The sequence below is a fragment of the Chiloscyllium plagiosum genome, unplaced genomic scaffold (genome assembly GCF_037043375.1).
Source record: "Chiloscyllium plagiosum isolate Xiang-an unplaced genomic scaffold, Cpla_swu_hap1 HiC_scaffold_11, whole genome shotgun sequence".
Taxonomy (NCBI): domain Eukaryota; kingdom Metazoa; phylum Chordata; class Chondrichthyes; order Orectolobiformes; family Hemiscylliidae; genus Chiloscyllium; species Chiloscyllium plagiosum.
In genome coordinates, this window is record NW_028270149.1 from 88,709,717 (window position 1) to 88,723,699 (window position 13,983).

Genomic DNA, 13,983 nt, shown 5'->3' on the forward strand with positions numbered 1-13,983 from the left:
TTTTTCCTTTTGACAAGAAGCTCTACCGCTCTCGTCATCCAAGGTTCCTTTATCTTACCACTTCTTGCCTGTCTCAGAGGGACAGATTTATTCATCACTTGCAACAACTGTTTCTTACATGTCTATAGTGCCTTTTCCATGGAACAATTGCTCCCAATCCATGCTTCCTAACTCATGTCTAATCGCAGCATAGTTTCCTCTTCCCCAATTAAATATCCTCCCATTTTGCCTAATCCTCTCCTTCTCCATAGCTATGTAGAATGTGAGGCAGTTGTGGTCACTATCACCAAAATGCTCTCCCACCACAAGATCTGATACCTGCCCCGGCTCATTGCCGAGCACAAGTCTAGAATGGCCTCTCCCCTCATTGAGGAGAAATTGAGGTCTGCAGATGCTGGAGATCAGAGCTGAAAATGTGTTGCTGGATCGGTTCAGGAAGAAGGGCTTATGCCCGAAACGTCGATTCTCCTGTTCCCTGGATGCTGCCTGACCTGCTGCGCTTTTCCAGCAACACGTTTTCAGCTCTCCCCTCGTTGGCCTGTCAACGTACTGAGTTAGGAAACCCTCCTGAACACACCTTACAAAAACAGCTCCATTCAAATCTTCTGCTCGAAGGAGGTTCCAATCAATATTGGGAAAGTTAAAGTCACCCATTACAACAACCCTACTACGTCCACACTTTTCCAAAATCTGCCGAGCTATGCTTTCTTCCATCTCCCTGCTGCTATTGGGGGGCCTGTAGTAAACCCCTAAAGAGGTGACTGCTCCCTTGCTGTTCCTAATTTCCACCCATACTGACTCGGTAGGCAGATCTTCCTCGACAATGGAAGCTTCTGTAGCTGTGATACCCTCTCTGATTAGTAGTGCTGCACCCCCTCCTCTTTTTTCCCCCCTCCCTATTCTTTTTAAATGCTCTAAACCCTGGAACATCCAGCAACCATTCCTGCCCCTGAGAAACCCATGTCTCTGTTATGGCTACAACATCATAGCACCAGGTACTGATCCATGCTCTAAGTTTGTCACTTTTATTCCTGATACTCCTTGCGTTAAAGCAAACACACTTTAACTGATACCTTGGTTCCTTGCCAGGAAAATCCTTCCCACTAGCAGGTCTACCTCTTGCTACTGCCTCATCTGCATCAATTCTTATCTCCGGTATACAGCTCAGGTTCCCACCCCCCTGCCATACTAGTTTAAACCCTCTCGAACTACTCGTGCAAACCTTCCACCCAGGACATTGGTCCCCTTCCAATTCAGATGCAACCCGTCCTTCTTGTACAGATCCCACCTTCCCCAGAAGGCATCCCAATTATCTACATATCTGAAGCCCTCCCTCCTACACCAGCTGCACAGCCACGTATTAATCTGTGCCCTCTCCCTGTTCCACGCCTCGCTATCTCGTGGCGCCGGTAGTAAACTAGAGAACACTACTCTGTTCGTCCTGCTTTGCAAAAATAGTGAGAGGATAAGTGAGTGTCTAGAGGAAGCTGAGTGAAAGTCGAGAGAGAACTGAAGAGAATCTGAGAGGAAGTAGAACGAGGGCGTGAGAGGGATTGAACAATGAGTCTAAGAAACAATGTGTTTCCTGATGCTTGAGCTCAATCTCAGGACTTCTGCAGTTGAGGGGCTGTTGAAGTCACCTAGCATCCGTGAAGTTGAGAATTTCCTGGATTGTAAACTCCTGGAGATGATTTCTGTTCTACTCCCATCCCAGGCAGTAAGAGGTGACTGTTCATTGGTGACTGGGCAGGATCCTTTTGGGTGTGTGCCACTCTCAACACATGTTGATGCTTTTACTGGATCAGAGATTTCAAACCAAGGGACACTGTCTCAGAATAAATGATAAACCATTTTATAACAATGGGAAGGATTCTGTTCACTCTGGAATTCTCAACCTCAGCCAGCTGTGGATGCTCAAGCATCAAATATGTTCGAGACTAAAATCCGTAGATTTCCAGTTACTGATAACAGTGAGGGATATGACGATAGCACAGGAAATTACATTACGTTAGATATTCAGCCATGATCTAGTTGAATGGCAGAGTGGACGTGAAGGGCTGAATGGCCTATGTGTTTATATGTTAAATCTACAGGCCTTGGCAATTACAGTCCAGACCACAGCACCAAAGGTTAACAGGCAATTTAGGAGAGAATGACAATGCATAGTAATATAGATATTACAGGAAATTCATGGATAAGGAGAAATTTGTGACCGTTTCATGAGTTCTGCATGGTATCAGGATAAAGGACATCATGGGGAGCAAGCAGAATGTTTTCCATAGGAAAGGAGTGAGACAGAAATGGTACAGGTAGTTACTAATGACAGAGAAGCAAGCTGTTAACTTCCTGATGAACTGACACACAGACAGTAACCCGAGACTGGAATCAAACCTAGGGCCTTGGCGCTGAGAGGTGGCAGTGCTAATCACTTTGCCAGCGTGCCACCCTGATGTTATGGCTATTATGGAGACTTGAACAACGAAGGGGCAGGAATGGTTGTTGGATGGCGCGGTGGCTCAGTGGTTAGCACTGCTGCCTCACAGCACCAGAGTCCTGGATTCGATTCCTGCCTGTCTGTGTGGAGTTTGCACATTCTCCGTGTCTGCGTGGGTTTCCTCCGGTTGCTCCAGTTTTCTCTCACAATCCAAAAGATGTGCAGATCAGGTGAACTGGCCATGCTAAATTACCCACAGTGTTAGGTGTGTTAGTCAGGGGTAAATATAGGGTAGGGGAATGGGTTTGGGTGGATTTCTCTTTGGAGGGGTGGTGTGGACTTGTTGGGCCGAAGGGCCTGTTTCCGCACTGTAGAGAATCTATTCTAACGTAATGTTCCAGGGTTTAGATGTTTCAAAAGGAATAGGAACGGAGGTAAAAGAGGTGGGAGAGTGGCATTGCTAATCAGAGATGGCATAAAAACTGCAGAAAGGGAGGTCGTTGAGGGTTTGTCTACTGAGTCCTTTTGGGTGGAAGTCAGAAACCAGAAAGGAGCAGTCACTTTATTGAGAGTTTTCTGGAGACCCCCAGTAGCAACAGAGGAGGAGCAGATTGGAAGGCAGATTTTGGAAAGGTGCAGAAGTAACAGGGTTGTTGTCATGGGTGAGTTCAACTTCCCTAATATTGATTAGAATATCCTTAGTGCAAATAATTTGGATGGAGCAGACTTTGTCACGTGTGTCCAGAAAGGATTCCTGACTCAATATGTAGATAGATCGACTAGAGAGGAGGCCATTTTGGATTTGGTGCGAACCAGATCAAGTGTCAGATAGGAAAGCATTTCGGTGATAGTGATCACAATTCCCTTACCTCGACTGTAGTCATGGAGAGGGATAGGAGCAGACGGCATAGGGCAGTATTTAATTGGGGAGGGGGAATTATAATGCAATTAAGCAGGAACTGTGGAGCATAAATTGGGAACAGATATTCTCGGAAGTGCAGAGTTTGTTGCAAGTGCTGAATAGGTTTGTCCCACTAAGACAAGAAAGGGATGGTAGGGTGAAGGAACCTTGGATGACACGAGATGTGAACATCTAGTCAAGAGGAAGAAGGAAGCTTACTTAACCCCTTCCCTGGTGACTTTTTATTTGGAGAAAACGTTTCATTTTCAGATGAATTTTTTAATTGCTTTTTTTATTAAGGAGTATTTTTAATGCTTGCACTCTCATCTGATGTATCCAAGCTTCTAATAGAAGCCTTCATACTCATTGTCATCTTCTGAGCTCGACATCTGGGCGTAATTTGTTAAAAAAAACAAAAAACCGAATGACAGTGTGTGCCCAAAAGTGGTGCGTTGACGCTTCTTGCAATGCCTGAGGCGGAAGAGACACAGCTACCAGACGTATGAGTCACCGAGTATACTCGTTTCTAGCTGAGAAGGGCCCAGAAATGCCGAAAATTGACGTATAAACTCGTCTGTGGCTGTTTTTGAAATTATATGATTTGGACGAGTTTACTCGTCACACTCTGAAAAAGACAAATTGGGTGAAGGCAAGTTAACTCGTCTTTGCCAGGTAAGGTTGAGGAAGCAAAGATCAGACAGGACTCTAGAGGGTTACAAGGTAGCCGGGAAGGAACTAAAGGATGGACTAAGAAGAGCTAGAAGGGGGCATGAGAAAACTTTAGCAAGTAGAATTAAGGAAGACCCAAAGGCATACTATGCTTATGTGAGGAACAAGAGGATGGCCAGAGTGAGGATAGGGCTGATCAGGGAAAGTCGAGGGAACATGCGCCTGGAATCGGAGGTATTAGGGGAGGTCCTTAATGAATACTTTGCTTTAGTATTCACTACTGAGAGGGACTTGTCATTTGTGATTACAGTGTGAATCAGAATGATACACTTGAGCTGGTTGATGTTAAGAAGGATGATGTGCTGGAAATTATTTAAAACAAGGATTGCTACGTCCCTTGGGCCAAATGGGATATACCCAAAGTTACTATGGGAACCGAGGGAAGGGATTGCTACCCCTTGGGCTATGATCTTTACGTCCACACTGTCCACTGGAATTGTACCAGGTGACTGGAGGGTGGCAAATCTTATTTCCAGGTTCAAGAAAGGGAATAGAGATAATCCTGGGAATTACCTACCAGTCAGTCTTGCATTGATGGTGGGCAAATTATTAGAGAGGATTCTGGAACCTCTGCTCTTTGTGATTTTTATAAATGACTTGGATAAGGAAGTGAAAGGGTAGGTTAGTAAGTTTGCTGATGTCAAGGTTGGTGGAGTTGTGGATAGAATCAGAGAATCCCTACAGTGTGGATGCAGGCCCTTTGCCCAACCAGTCCACACTGACCCTCTGAAGAGTAACCCACCCAGACCCATTCCCCTACCCTATTACTCTACATTTACTCTGACTAATGCACCTAACCTACACATCCCTGAATGGGCAATTTAGCTTGGCCATTTCACCTAACCAACACATCTTTGGAAGGAAACCGGAACACCTGGAGGAAACTCACGCAGACACTGGGAGAACGTGCAAACTCCACACAATCACCCGAGGCAGGAATTGAACCCAGGTCCTGACGCTGTGAGGCAGTAGTTCTAGCCACTGTGCCGCCCCAGTGTGGAGGGCTGTTGTAGATTGCATCTGGACATTGACAGGATGCAGAGCTGGGCTGAGAAGTGGTAGGTGGAGTTCATCCTGGAAAAGTGTGAAGAGATTCATTTTGGAAGGTCCCCATGATTAATGTTGTACCTTTCTGACAAGTTCCCATTTCTTCCTTCATGTTCTGTTCATGCTGTAATCCACTGCACTGCCTGCCCCTCCTTCCTCATCTCGCCACATTTTATATATTACTGGACCCAGATGATTTAATTGCCTGTCAGAGCTCAGTGCTGCATTTGAGTTGAAAGTTGTGGGTTTGAACCCCACTCAGACTTCACCTATAATCCAGATTGTAGTATTGAAGCACAGCCAAGCATGATGTTGGTTAACTCAGCAGTTAATCTGAGAGTCAGTCTGCTTTCTTGGGTGAATGTAACAATCTCCAGTTTCTGCTGAAGAGCAGGAGAATTCTCCCTATCCTAGCCAATACTTCACATGGCAACCATTCATCACACTGGTTTTATTGGGTGAATTCTCTCACTGGTATTTGTGCTCAAAATTGCTGTCAGATTAACTATGTTATCACTGTAACTACACTTCAAGCGAAAATGCTTTGGGAGATGCTGAGGACATGAAAGATACTGTAAAACTTGAATTTTCTTCTGACAGATTCTAGTTTTTTTTTTGGTCCTTAAGGTGTTTTGAAGTTTTTCATGGATATTACAATGGAAGCTGTTCATACCAGAAATTCACTCAGCTTAATGCTGAACTGTTTGTTTTCAACTTTGAAAACTATAATAAAATAAATACAGTGCATTATCACCGAGCTTTGAGTGCTGAACTGCAGGCTAATTTGCTCAAAAATGGAGTCCTGAGCTACAGGTGCAGTAACATCTTCAAGAGGTAAACTTCAGCCACAGCAACAACTCAGATCATAAGAGCAGCTCCTAGAGCTGAGCTCCAAAACCCTGGAAGAACACAGAGTTGACGTATAGGCACAGTAACAGCTCCAATAAATCACTATGTCATTGCAAATCTGTTGAACTTCACACAAGGAGGGATTATTCTATTGTTATGGATGAATTATGCATTCTCACTAAAAGAAATCATGAAAGAACAAAAGAACAATCCTCAATTCCATTCCTTCTCTTGGCCAACAGTCGGTACAGTGTGGAATTCTTCATTCTTCACTTTGTTGTCTTTTCAGATTCGGATGCAGGCTCAAAGTGGTCTGTGTCAGGGGAGTATGATCGGGAATTTTATTAATATCTATCAGCAAGAGGGCACCAGAGGATTATGGAGGGTATGTATTGAATATCTCGTGTGGTAACAGTATTGAAATCAGGGTAAACTGTTTTCAGTCCAGTTTTTCTGTCATCCTCTCCAAATGCTTGAGAACAGCATGGTAGTTCAGTGGTTAGCACAGCTGCCTCACAGCACCAGCGACCTGGGTTCAATTCCAGCCTCAGGCAACTATCTGTGTGGAGTTTGCATATTCTCCCCATGTCTGTGTGGGTTTCCTCCCTCAATCCAAAGATGTGCCGGTTAGGTGATATGTTAGGGATATGTAGGTTATGTGCATTAGTGGGGGTAAATGTAGAGTAATAGTGTAGGGGAATGGGTATGGGTAGGTTATTCTTTGGCGGGTCGGTGTGGACTTGTTGGGCCGAAGGGCCTGTTTCCACACTGTAGGGATTCTAGGTGTGACTTCTATTGGGCTACTGTGACATAGGCAGCAATTATTTACAGACGTTATTTAATTTCAGTTCTTTTTTATTGATTTACGTAGCTGCAAGATTGGTGAACCATATCAAAAATTTGCAACTTCAGCTGTTTGCAAGAAGCAGGGAACTGACTGTACCCAACTAATTGATGCTTGCAAAACTCAAAACATAATGTCCAGTATTATGTCCAATTCCATGATTGGATAATCTTTATAAAATAATTCTGAGTATACAACAAAGTATGTTGATGGCCGATTTAAGGTGATCAGTCAAGCTAATAGTGGTGCACTGTAACTATATTTATTGATGTACAATATCCTGTTCTTTCAGACAAAAAAAATGTACAGGCACTGCGCTTGGTTAGCTCAACAAAATAGGTAAACGTGAATCTCTGATTCATTCTTCAGGACAAGGGCTTAACCAAAATGATTCAGTTCACCTAGTTTAATTTTGAACAAAGCTTGGCAGTTAAGTGATGCATTTTCCGTGGCAATGCCTCTTCCAATTAATCGGTAGTTCCCTCTCATACAGTATAGAATGTTGTTCCCCTTTATATAAGTATTCTTTTAAATTATCCTGTTGCATACAAGGTAAAACAAAACTTTGACAAAATATTGAAGAGTTCTAAGGAAGGATCACTCAATCTGAAATGTTAACTCTAATTTCCCTCCTCAGAAACTGCCAGACTTGCTGAGCTTTTCCAGCAAATTCTGTTTTTGTTTCCACAATGTGTCTTTTTCAGCAACACTGAGGGTTTAATCCTTGAAATTTGGCTATGCAATCCAGACCGGATGGTACATAAAAGCACTAATCAGCCCAGACTAATCTCTTTTAAACATAAACCTGGAATGTTGAATCAGGGAAAGCCAAAAGTGAGAATGAATAGTGATTTTTATAAATGTAACATAATATTCTGATCGCAGGTAAGAATATTTCTATGAATTTGAAGAAATGACTTTGCCATTATGGAAATAGAAGCACAAGTGCCCCATTTCTGAAATGAATCGCTGAGAAACATTTTCAAAAATGAGATCTAGATGTGTTTTGAAGAGAGATTGTGTAGCCTGGAGCTTTATTCCCTGGAATGCTGTGTGAAAATGGTGTTGAGATAGGTCATTAACCAGGATTTTAATTAAATTTTTGAGGAGTTAAAATGTTAACTTGTGCTCATACATTTATTATTCCTGAAGAACCAAAGATTCTCCTGCAGATTAACACTTCTCATCTGTACATTGTAACACCAGAGCATTACAGAAAAGATGAGTTAAAAATTTTTAATGATGATGTCTGTGATGGATAACAACTTTATAAGAGACCCATGATTTTCTTTAGTGGTGCTGAAATGAATGTGATATGTTTGTTTGCTTCGAGCTGTGCTGGATATCCTATTCAGATATCGTTCTCTTTGTGATTGACAGGGAGTGAGCCTCACTGCTCAGCGAGCAGCCATTGTGGTTGGCGTGGAGTTGCCAGTCTACGATATCACCAAAAAGCACATCATCCTGTCTGGCCTCATGGGAGACACAGTCTACACACACTTTCTGTAAGCTTCTACATCACCAATCGATTACATTGATATTGTATCCTTCACATGGAATAAATATGCCAGAGCACTTTTGTGTGTGTGCTGGAAAATTGACCCCAAGTTAAAAAAGAAGCATTTGGGTAACAGTAGAAAGCAAAACAAAAGTAAAGTATTATAAATACCGGATGGCTGAGATAAAAACAAAGTGCTGGAAAGACTTTGCAGGTCAGTCAGCAACTGAGGAGAGAGAAACAGTTAACCTTTTGAGCCCATTCTGACTCTTCAGGGCAGTTCTTTCAGAACAACTCTTTATGTTTGCATTTCAGAATAGAAAGCAAGCTGATTATTTCAGTTAATCAGTAATTTTTTGAGTAGTAAAGTTTAAACAAATGCCATTTATATCTGATTAAAAGTTCCTTTATAAATAATTGAAATTGCCTAAAAATGTCTCCCATTGGAAATTTGTACCTTCAATAATTATGGGAATTCAATTGACTTGGTTACTTGAATTGCTGTCTCAAAAAACATCCTGTCAGTAATTTAGTTTCTGCCAAATTCAAACAGGCCAGAAAACCTTGTGTTCATTAAGGCCGTTAAATTCAGCAATGAATTTGTAATGAATCCTGTTTCTACATCTTGGATTTGATGTCTAAGAGGCAGGTGAGAAATCCAGGCAATATGTCCAGGTAAATAATAAACTCCAGAAGTTCTTCTCTTTCATGCAAAGACACCTTTAGTGTAGTTGATCTTCTTACAAGTTGTATGCAAGTAGACTTCTAGCTTTATTCAAAAAAACACTCCAGTGGGGCAAACACTAAGTAGAGTTGTCACTGTTGTTGGTATTGCTTTGGCAGGGTAGAAAAGTCAAACCTTAGGGGAGGGTATCCAAAGCCTCCTGATGTATTATTCATCTGTAACCTTCAGATAAAGATAACTGAACTGGGTGCCTGCTCTTCTTGATTGGCTGTTGTGCTATTACACAAGCTATTACACCAATCAGAAATGACCAACTACCAGCAGCTGTGGACCTCAAGTGAATATATACCACTAAAGAATGGAGAGATGAGGTGAGATTGAGGGTGAAGAACTTCACATCGAAACGTTGAGTTGACTGAAACCACAAAATTAAGTGAAGATATGAGCTTTGAATCTATTGTTTTTTTTCAAAGATATACTTTCCTCATTTAAAAAAAGGCTTCAGCAGAAAGACCTTACATGGTGATCTGTCCTCACTGTCCCTTGGCAGCAACTACCCAAAGCTTTAGTGCGTCCATCAGCACATAGTCTTGGACCTTGGAATAGAATAGAATGGAATAGTAATTGTTGTCACTTATGAAAAGTGTTTAAATTGACATATTCCAGTGCCTATATGCCACAATCTGTCAAGGCCAACTCCTTGCTCTGGAAGACCAGTGGGCAGCACGGTGGCACAGTGGTTAGCACTGCTGCCTCACAGCACCAGAGACCCGGTTTCAATTCCCGCCTCAGGCGACTGACTGTGTGGAGTTTGCACGTTCTCCCCGTGTCTGCGTGGGTTACCTCCGGGTGCTCCGGTTTCCTCCCACAGTCACAAAGATGTGCAGGTCAGGTGAATTGGCCATGCTAAATTGCCCGTAGTGTTAGGTAGGGGGTAAATGTAGGGGTATGGGTGGGTTGCGCTTCGGCAGGTCGGTGTGGACTTGTTGGGCCGAAGGGCCTGTTTCCACACTGTAATGTAATGTAATGTAATCAATGTTTGGGCAGACCAGAGTATCTTTCAGACACAGTCAGTGTTTGTCTCAGTGTGCATCCCGGGGAACAGCCCATGGAACACAGTCCTGGTTTACGGAGCTGCTCGTGACAAACCTCGACAAAAACCTGTCATCGTGATGATGAGTAAGGTCCAGATTAAGGGCTGTTAGAAATTCTGTTTTCTGATTGGAAGATGTCTGTCACTCCTTTAAGTAGCTATGATTGTTTTAAAATAAGTTGCCCAGTATCCTCTTGTGCAAAATAGTAACCCCTGTGAGCTGAAATGGACTTATGCACTCTTCCTCAGGATTGACAGAGGAAGGAGTAGAGGCATGCTGACAATTGTGAACTCCTCCAATTAAGAATAAGACAGTATTTCTGAAAGGACTTATTCACTTAGACCAGTCCATCTACTGTCATGTGTTCATATAAATTAATGTGAACACTGCCGCTGTCTTGCACTTATGGGTTGCCTAAGTTACCTTCAGTGAGTTTTCCAACATATTTAGTTGGATAAGTCTTAGGAAACATTGCATATTGGTGAGTGTTCTTTTTTTTAAGGGGACCTGTACTTGAATCATTGTTTTTTTTGATCTACAGTTCCTGATCTGGTGAGGACAATGAGAAACTTTAGACACAGACAGGCAGTGGAATAGGAAAACATAACAGATAAACGTTAATTGCAGAGAAGTATTGAATGATGCATTTTGGGAGGAAGTGTGAGGAAAGGCAATATAAAATAAAGGGTAGAATTCTAAAGGGGTTGGTGGGATATGGGGAACTGGGGTACAGGTTCACAAATCATGGATAGTTGTCAGACAGTTTGAGAAAGTGGGTTCATAAAGGAAATAAGATCCTAAATACAGTGAAAGAGTATAAGAGCAAGGAAGTTATATTGGGTCTTTGATTTAAAAAGAAAACTATTTTGGGCTTTGATTGGAGTGTTGTGACCAGTGTCGAGCACCATACTCTATGCAGTTCATGAAGACCACTGAAGGATGCAAAAAGAGGGATGAAGAACTTCATTTATGAGAATTGAATGGAGATGATGTCCCTTGGAGAAGAGAAGGTTGAGAGGAGATTTGATTGAGATGTTCAAAATCCTCAGCGGTTTCACTAGTTTCTAATTTTAGCTAGACCTTGCTATTTTTATATTTTGTTCCAATTAAAATGCAGGCCAACATTCCATGTGCCTTCCTGATTACCCGCTGAGCTTGTATGCTAGCTGTTCTTATTATGTATAAGAGGTCACAAATCCTCCTCTACTGCAATGTTCAGCAGTCTTTCTCCATTTAAATAATATTCAGCTTCTTATCCTTTCTGCCAAAGTCCATGACCTCATATTTCCCCACAAATAGCCCTTAATTTAACAATTGGGATGGCTTTTCACATAGAATGGTTAGGACCTGGAATACATTGCCTAGGTGTGGTTGAGGCAAATATAATCACAGCTTTCAAAGCCATGTTGAATTATTTAAAGAAAAACTATTTGCAGGGCTGTGGGGAAACCGTGGGAAACTGAGACTTATCGCGCTTCTCCAGCAAAGCTAGCACAGACACGATAGGCCACTTCTGTGCTGAGCCATTCGACTATTCTATTTATCTCAGCTTTTGCTGAGCAAGAAGTTAGCTACTTCCTGTTGTTGTCTCAACTTCTACAATTTGTACCCTCTCCTGAACCAAAGAAGCAAAGTTACTAATTTCAGTAAATATAGAACATATAGCATAGGAGCAGACCCTTCAGCCCACCATATCTATGTCATCTGTGATTTCATCTGCCTGCATGTGGTTTGAATCCCGCTAATCCCTGCCTAAATATTTCTTAAACTCTGTTAACTTATCTGCTTCAACCACCTCCCCTGGCTGCAGAATCTACCATCCTCTGTTTAAAAATAACTTGCACATTTCCTTGTAATTTCTCCCCTCTCACCTTAAGCTTATACTCTCTCATATTTGATATTTTCAACCTGGGCATTTGAGGGGCAAGCTCTTTTACACAGAGTGGTAGGAGTCTGAAACGCACTGCTGGGGTCGTGGTGGAGGCTGGTCCAAAAAGGGCATTTAAGAGACTTTTCGATAAACACACGGATACATAAAGAATGGCACGATATGGACCAAGGGCAGGCAGAAGGGACTAGTTTAATTTGGTGTCATGTTTGGCACAACATCGTGGGCCAAAGGGCCTGTTCCTGTGCTGTACAATTGTGTTCTGTTAGAGACTGATGAGCATGTGAGTGAATGCATTCTTGGCTCCATATTATCTAAAGTCTGCATGGTATATTTTTCTGGCTTGTTTTATCTAGATTTTATTCATGATATAAGTTTAGTTAACTTAATAAGAAAAAGAACGTTACACTTTACACGTTTCCCCATACTTAATTGGGCAAGAAATACAGCAAAATTACAAGAGGTGACCTATGGGGGGGAAATTTTTTTTTTTGTAAATATCCTGAATTTAAAATTGTGTTCCCAGTAGGGTAGTGGAAACACATTTATCATTATTCTTCAAAATGGAATCTATCACAACCACACTGGATGTGTTTTTAGTGTGACCCATGAACTGTGAAATTATGTAGCAGATTTCTTTGACTTTTCAGTGTTCCAGTTTGAAAAATAGTCAACATCAAAGCTCTTCTTTTAGACAAGGTCAAAAGTCAGTATATTATTCCTGGATGTTACACAGTTATACATGATATAGTTATTAGAGAAAATGCAATTATGAAGATAGAGAGTAAATACAGATAACATAAAACTTTCAAAAGATATCGGTCTGTTGTTGCATAGGAACAGAAGGAGGCTGATAAAACACTTCAATGCCTTTTACCCTAACTATTCCCATGACGGTTTACACCGTTGATAATCAAAAATTAATCCAGCTCATAAAAATACTCCCAAGTCTGAGTTTCCACAGCCCCCTAAGTTTATGAATTCTGAAGATTCATAATCCTCAAAGTAAAAACATTGCTTCTCATCTCTGTCTTAAATGGCATCCCTTTTTTCAAATTGTGCCCCTGATTCAAGACTCCCCAACTGGGGAAACATCCTACCTCCATCTCCCCTGTCTTTCCCTTTAAGTATTCTGCATTATTCAATGAAATCACTTCTCATTCTTTGAAACTTTGAGTATACGTATAGAGAATATACAGAATGTATTTCTATTTCAGCCTGTACAAAGAAGGCCCTACATGAGTGTGTTACAAAGTCAAAAGTACGTTCACTTTAAAATGGAAAGTGTTTTCTGAATATTGAAGTAAATTTAAAGTGCAGGCTCAGCTGCCCAAATAGAAGGGCTGGGAGATGGGCTGTTCCAAAACAGGTACATGTAACAGTTAACTGTTAAATGGATACCTGAGTTTTGATTGTTGTTTTGACAACAATTTGACTTTAGCCAATTAGTTTAAATTATGCCCAGGACCCTCCAACCACACAGGATCAATGTGGATTTCACCAAGTTCCCCATTTCTCCTCTCCCCACCTTATCCCAGCCTCAACCTTTCAACTTGGCACCGCCATCTTGAACAGTCCTACCTGTCCATCTTCCTTCCCACCTATCTACTCCGCCCTCCTTTTGGACCTATCACTTTCACTCCCACCTCCATCTACCCATCGCATTCCCAGCTACCTTCCACTAGCCCTGCCCGACTCCCATTTATCTCCAAGCTCCTTGGCCCACAATCCTCATTCCTGAAGAAGGGCATATGCCCGAAACGTGCACTCCTCTCCTCGGATGCTACCTGATTGGCTGTGCTTTTACAGCACCACACCCTTCGACTTAAACAATGGAACAACATTAGCCACCCTCCAGTCTTTCGGAACTTCAGCAGTGGCTAAAGATAGAGCAAAAATCTCTGCAAGGGCCTCTGCAATTTCTTCCCTAGCCTTCCACAGTGTCCAAGGGTGCACACAATCAGGCCCAAGAGATTTATCCATTTTAATGTGCCTTAAGGCTGCAAACACCTCC

At 42.1% G+C, this 13,983-nt stretch overlaps 1 protein-coding gene across 2 annotated transcripts in view; it reads left to right on the forward strand.

The window, feature by feature from the left end:
* Positions 1-13,983, forward strand: part of slc25a14 (solute carrier family 25 member 14) — an 86,785-nt gene that overhangs the window by 42,798 nt on the left and 30,004 nt on the right. The window contains exons 6-7 of one of the 2 annotated variants that reach the window (XM_043704270.2): positions 6,250-6,345; positions 8,185-8,309. In XM_043704270.2, coding sequence (XP_043560205.1) covers positions 6,250-6,345; positions 8,185-8,309 — 221 coding nt within the window. The remainder of the gene's footprint in view (positions 1-6,249; positions 6,346-8,184; positions 8,310-13,983) is intronic. The other variant, XM_087992292.1, reaches the window with a different exon arrangement.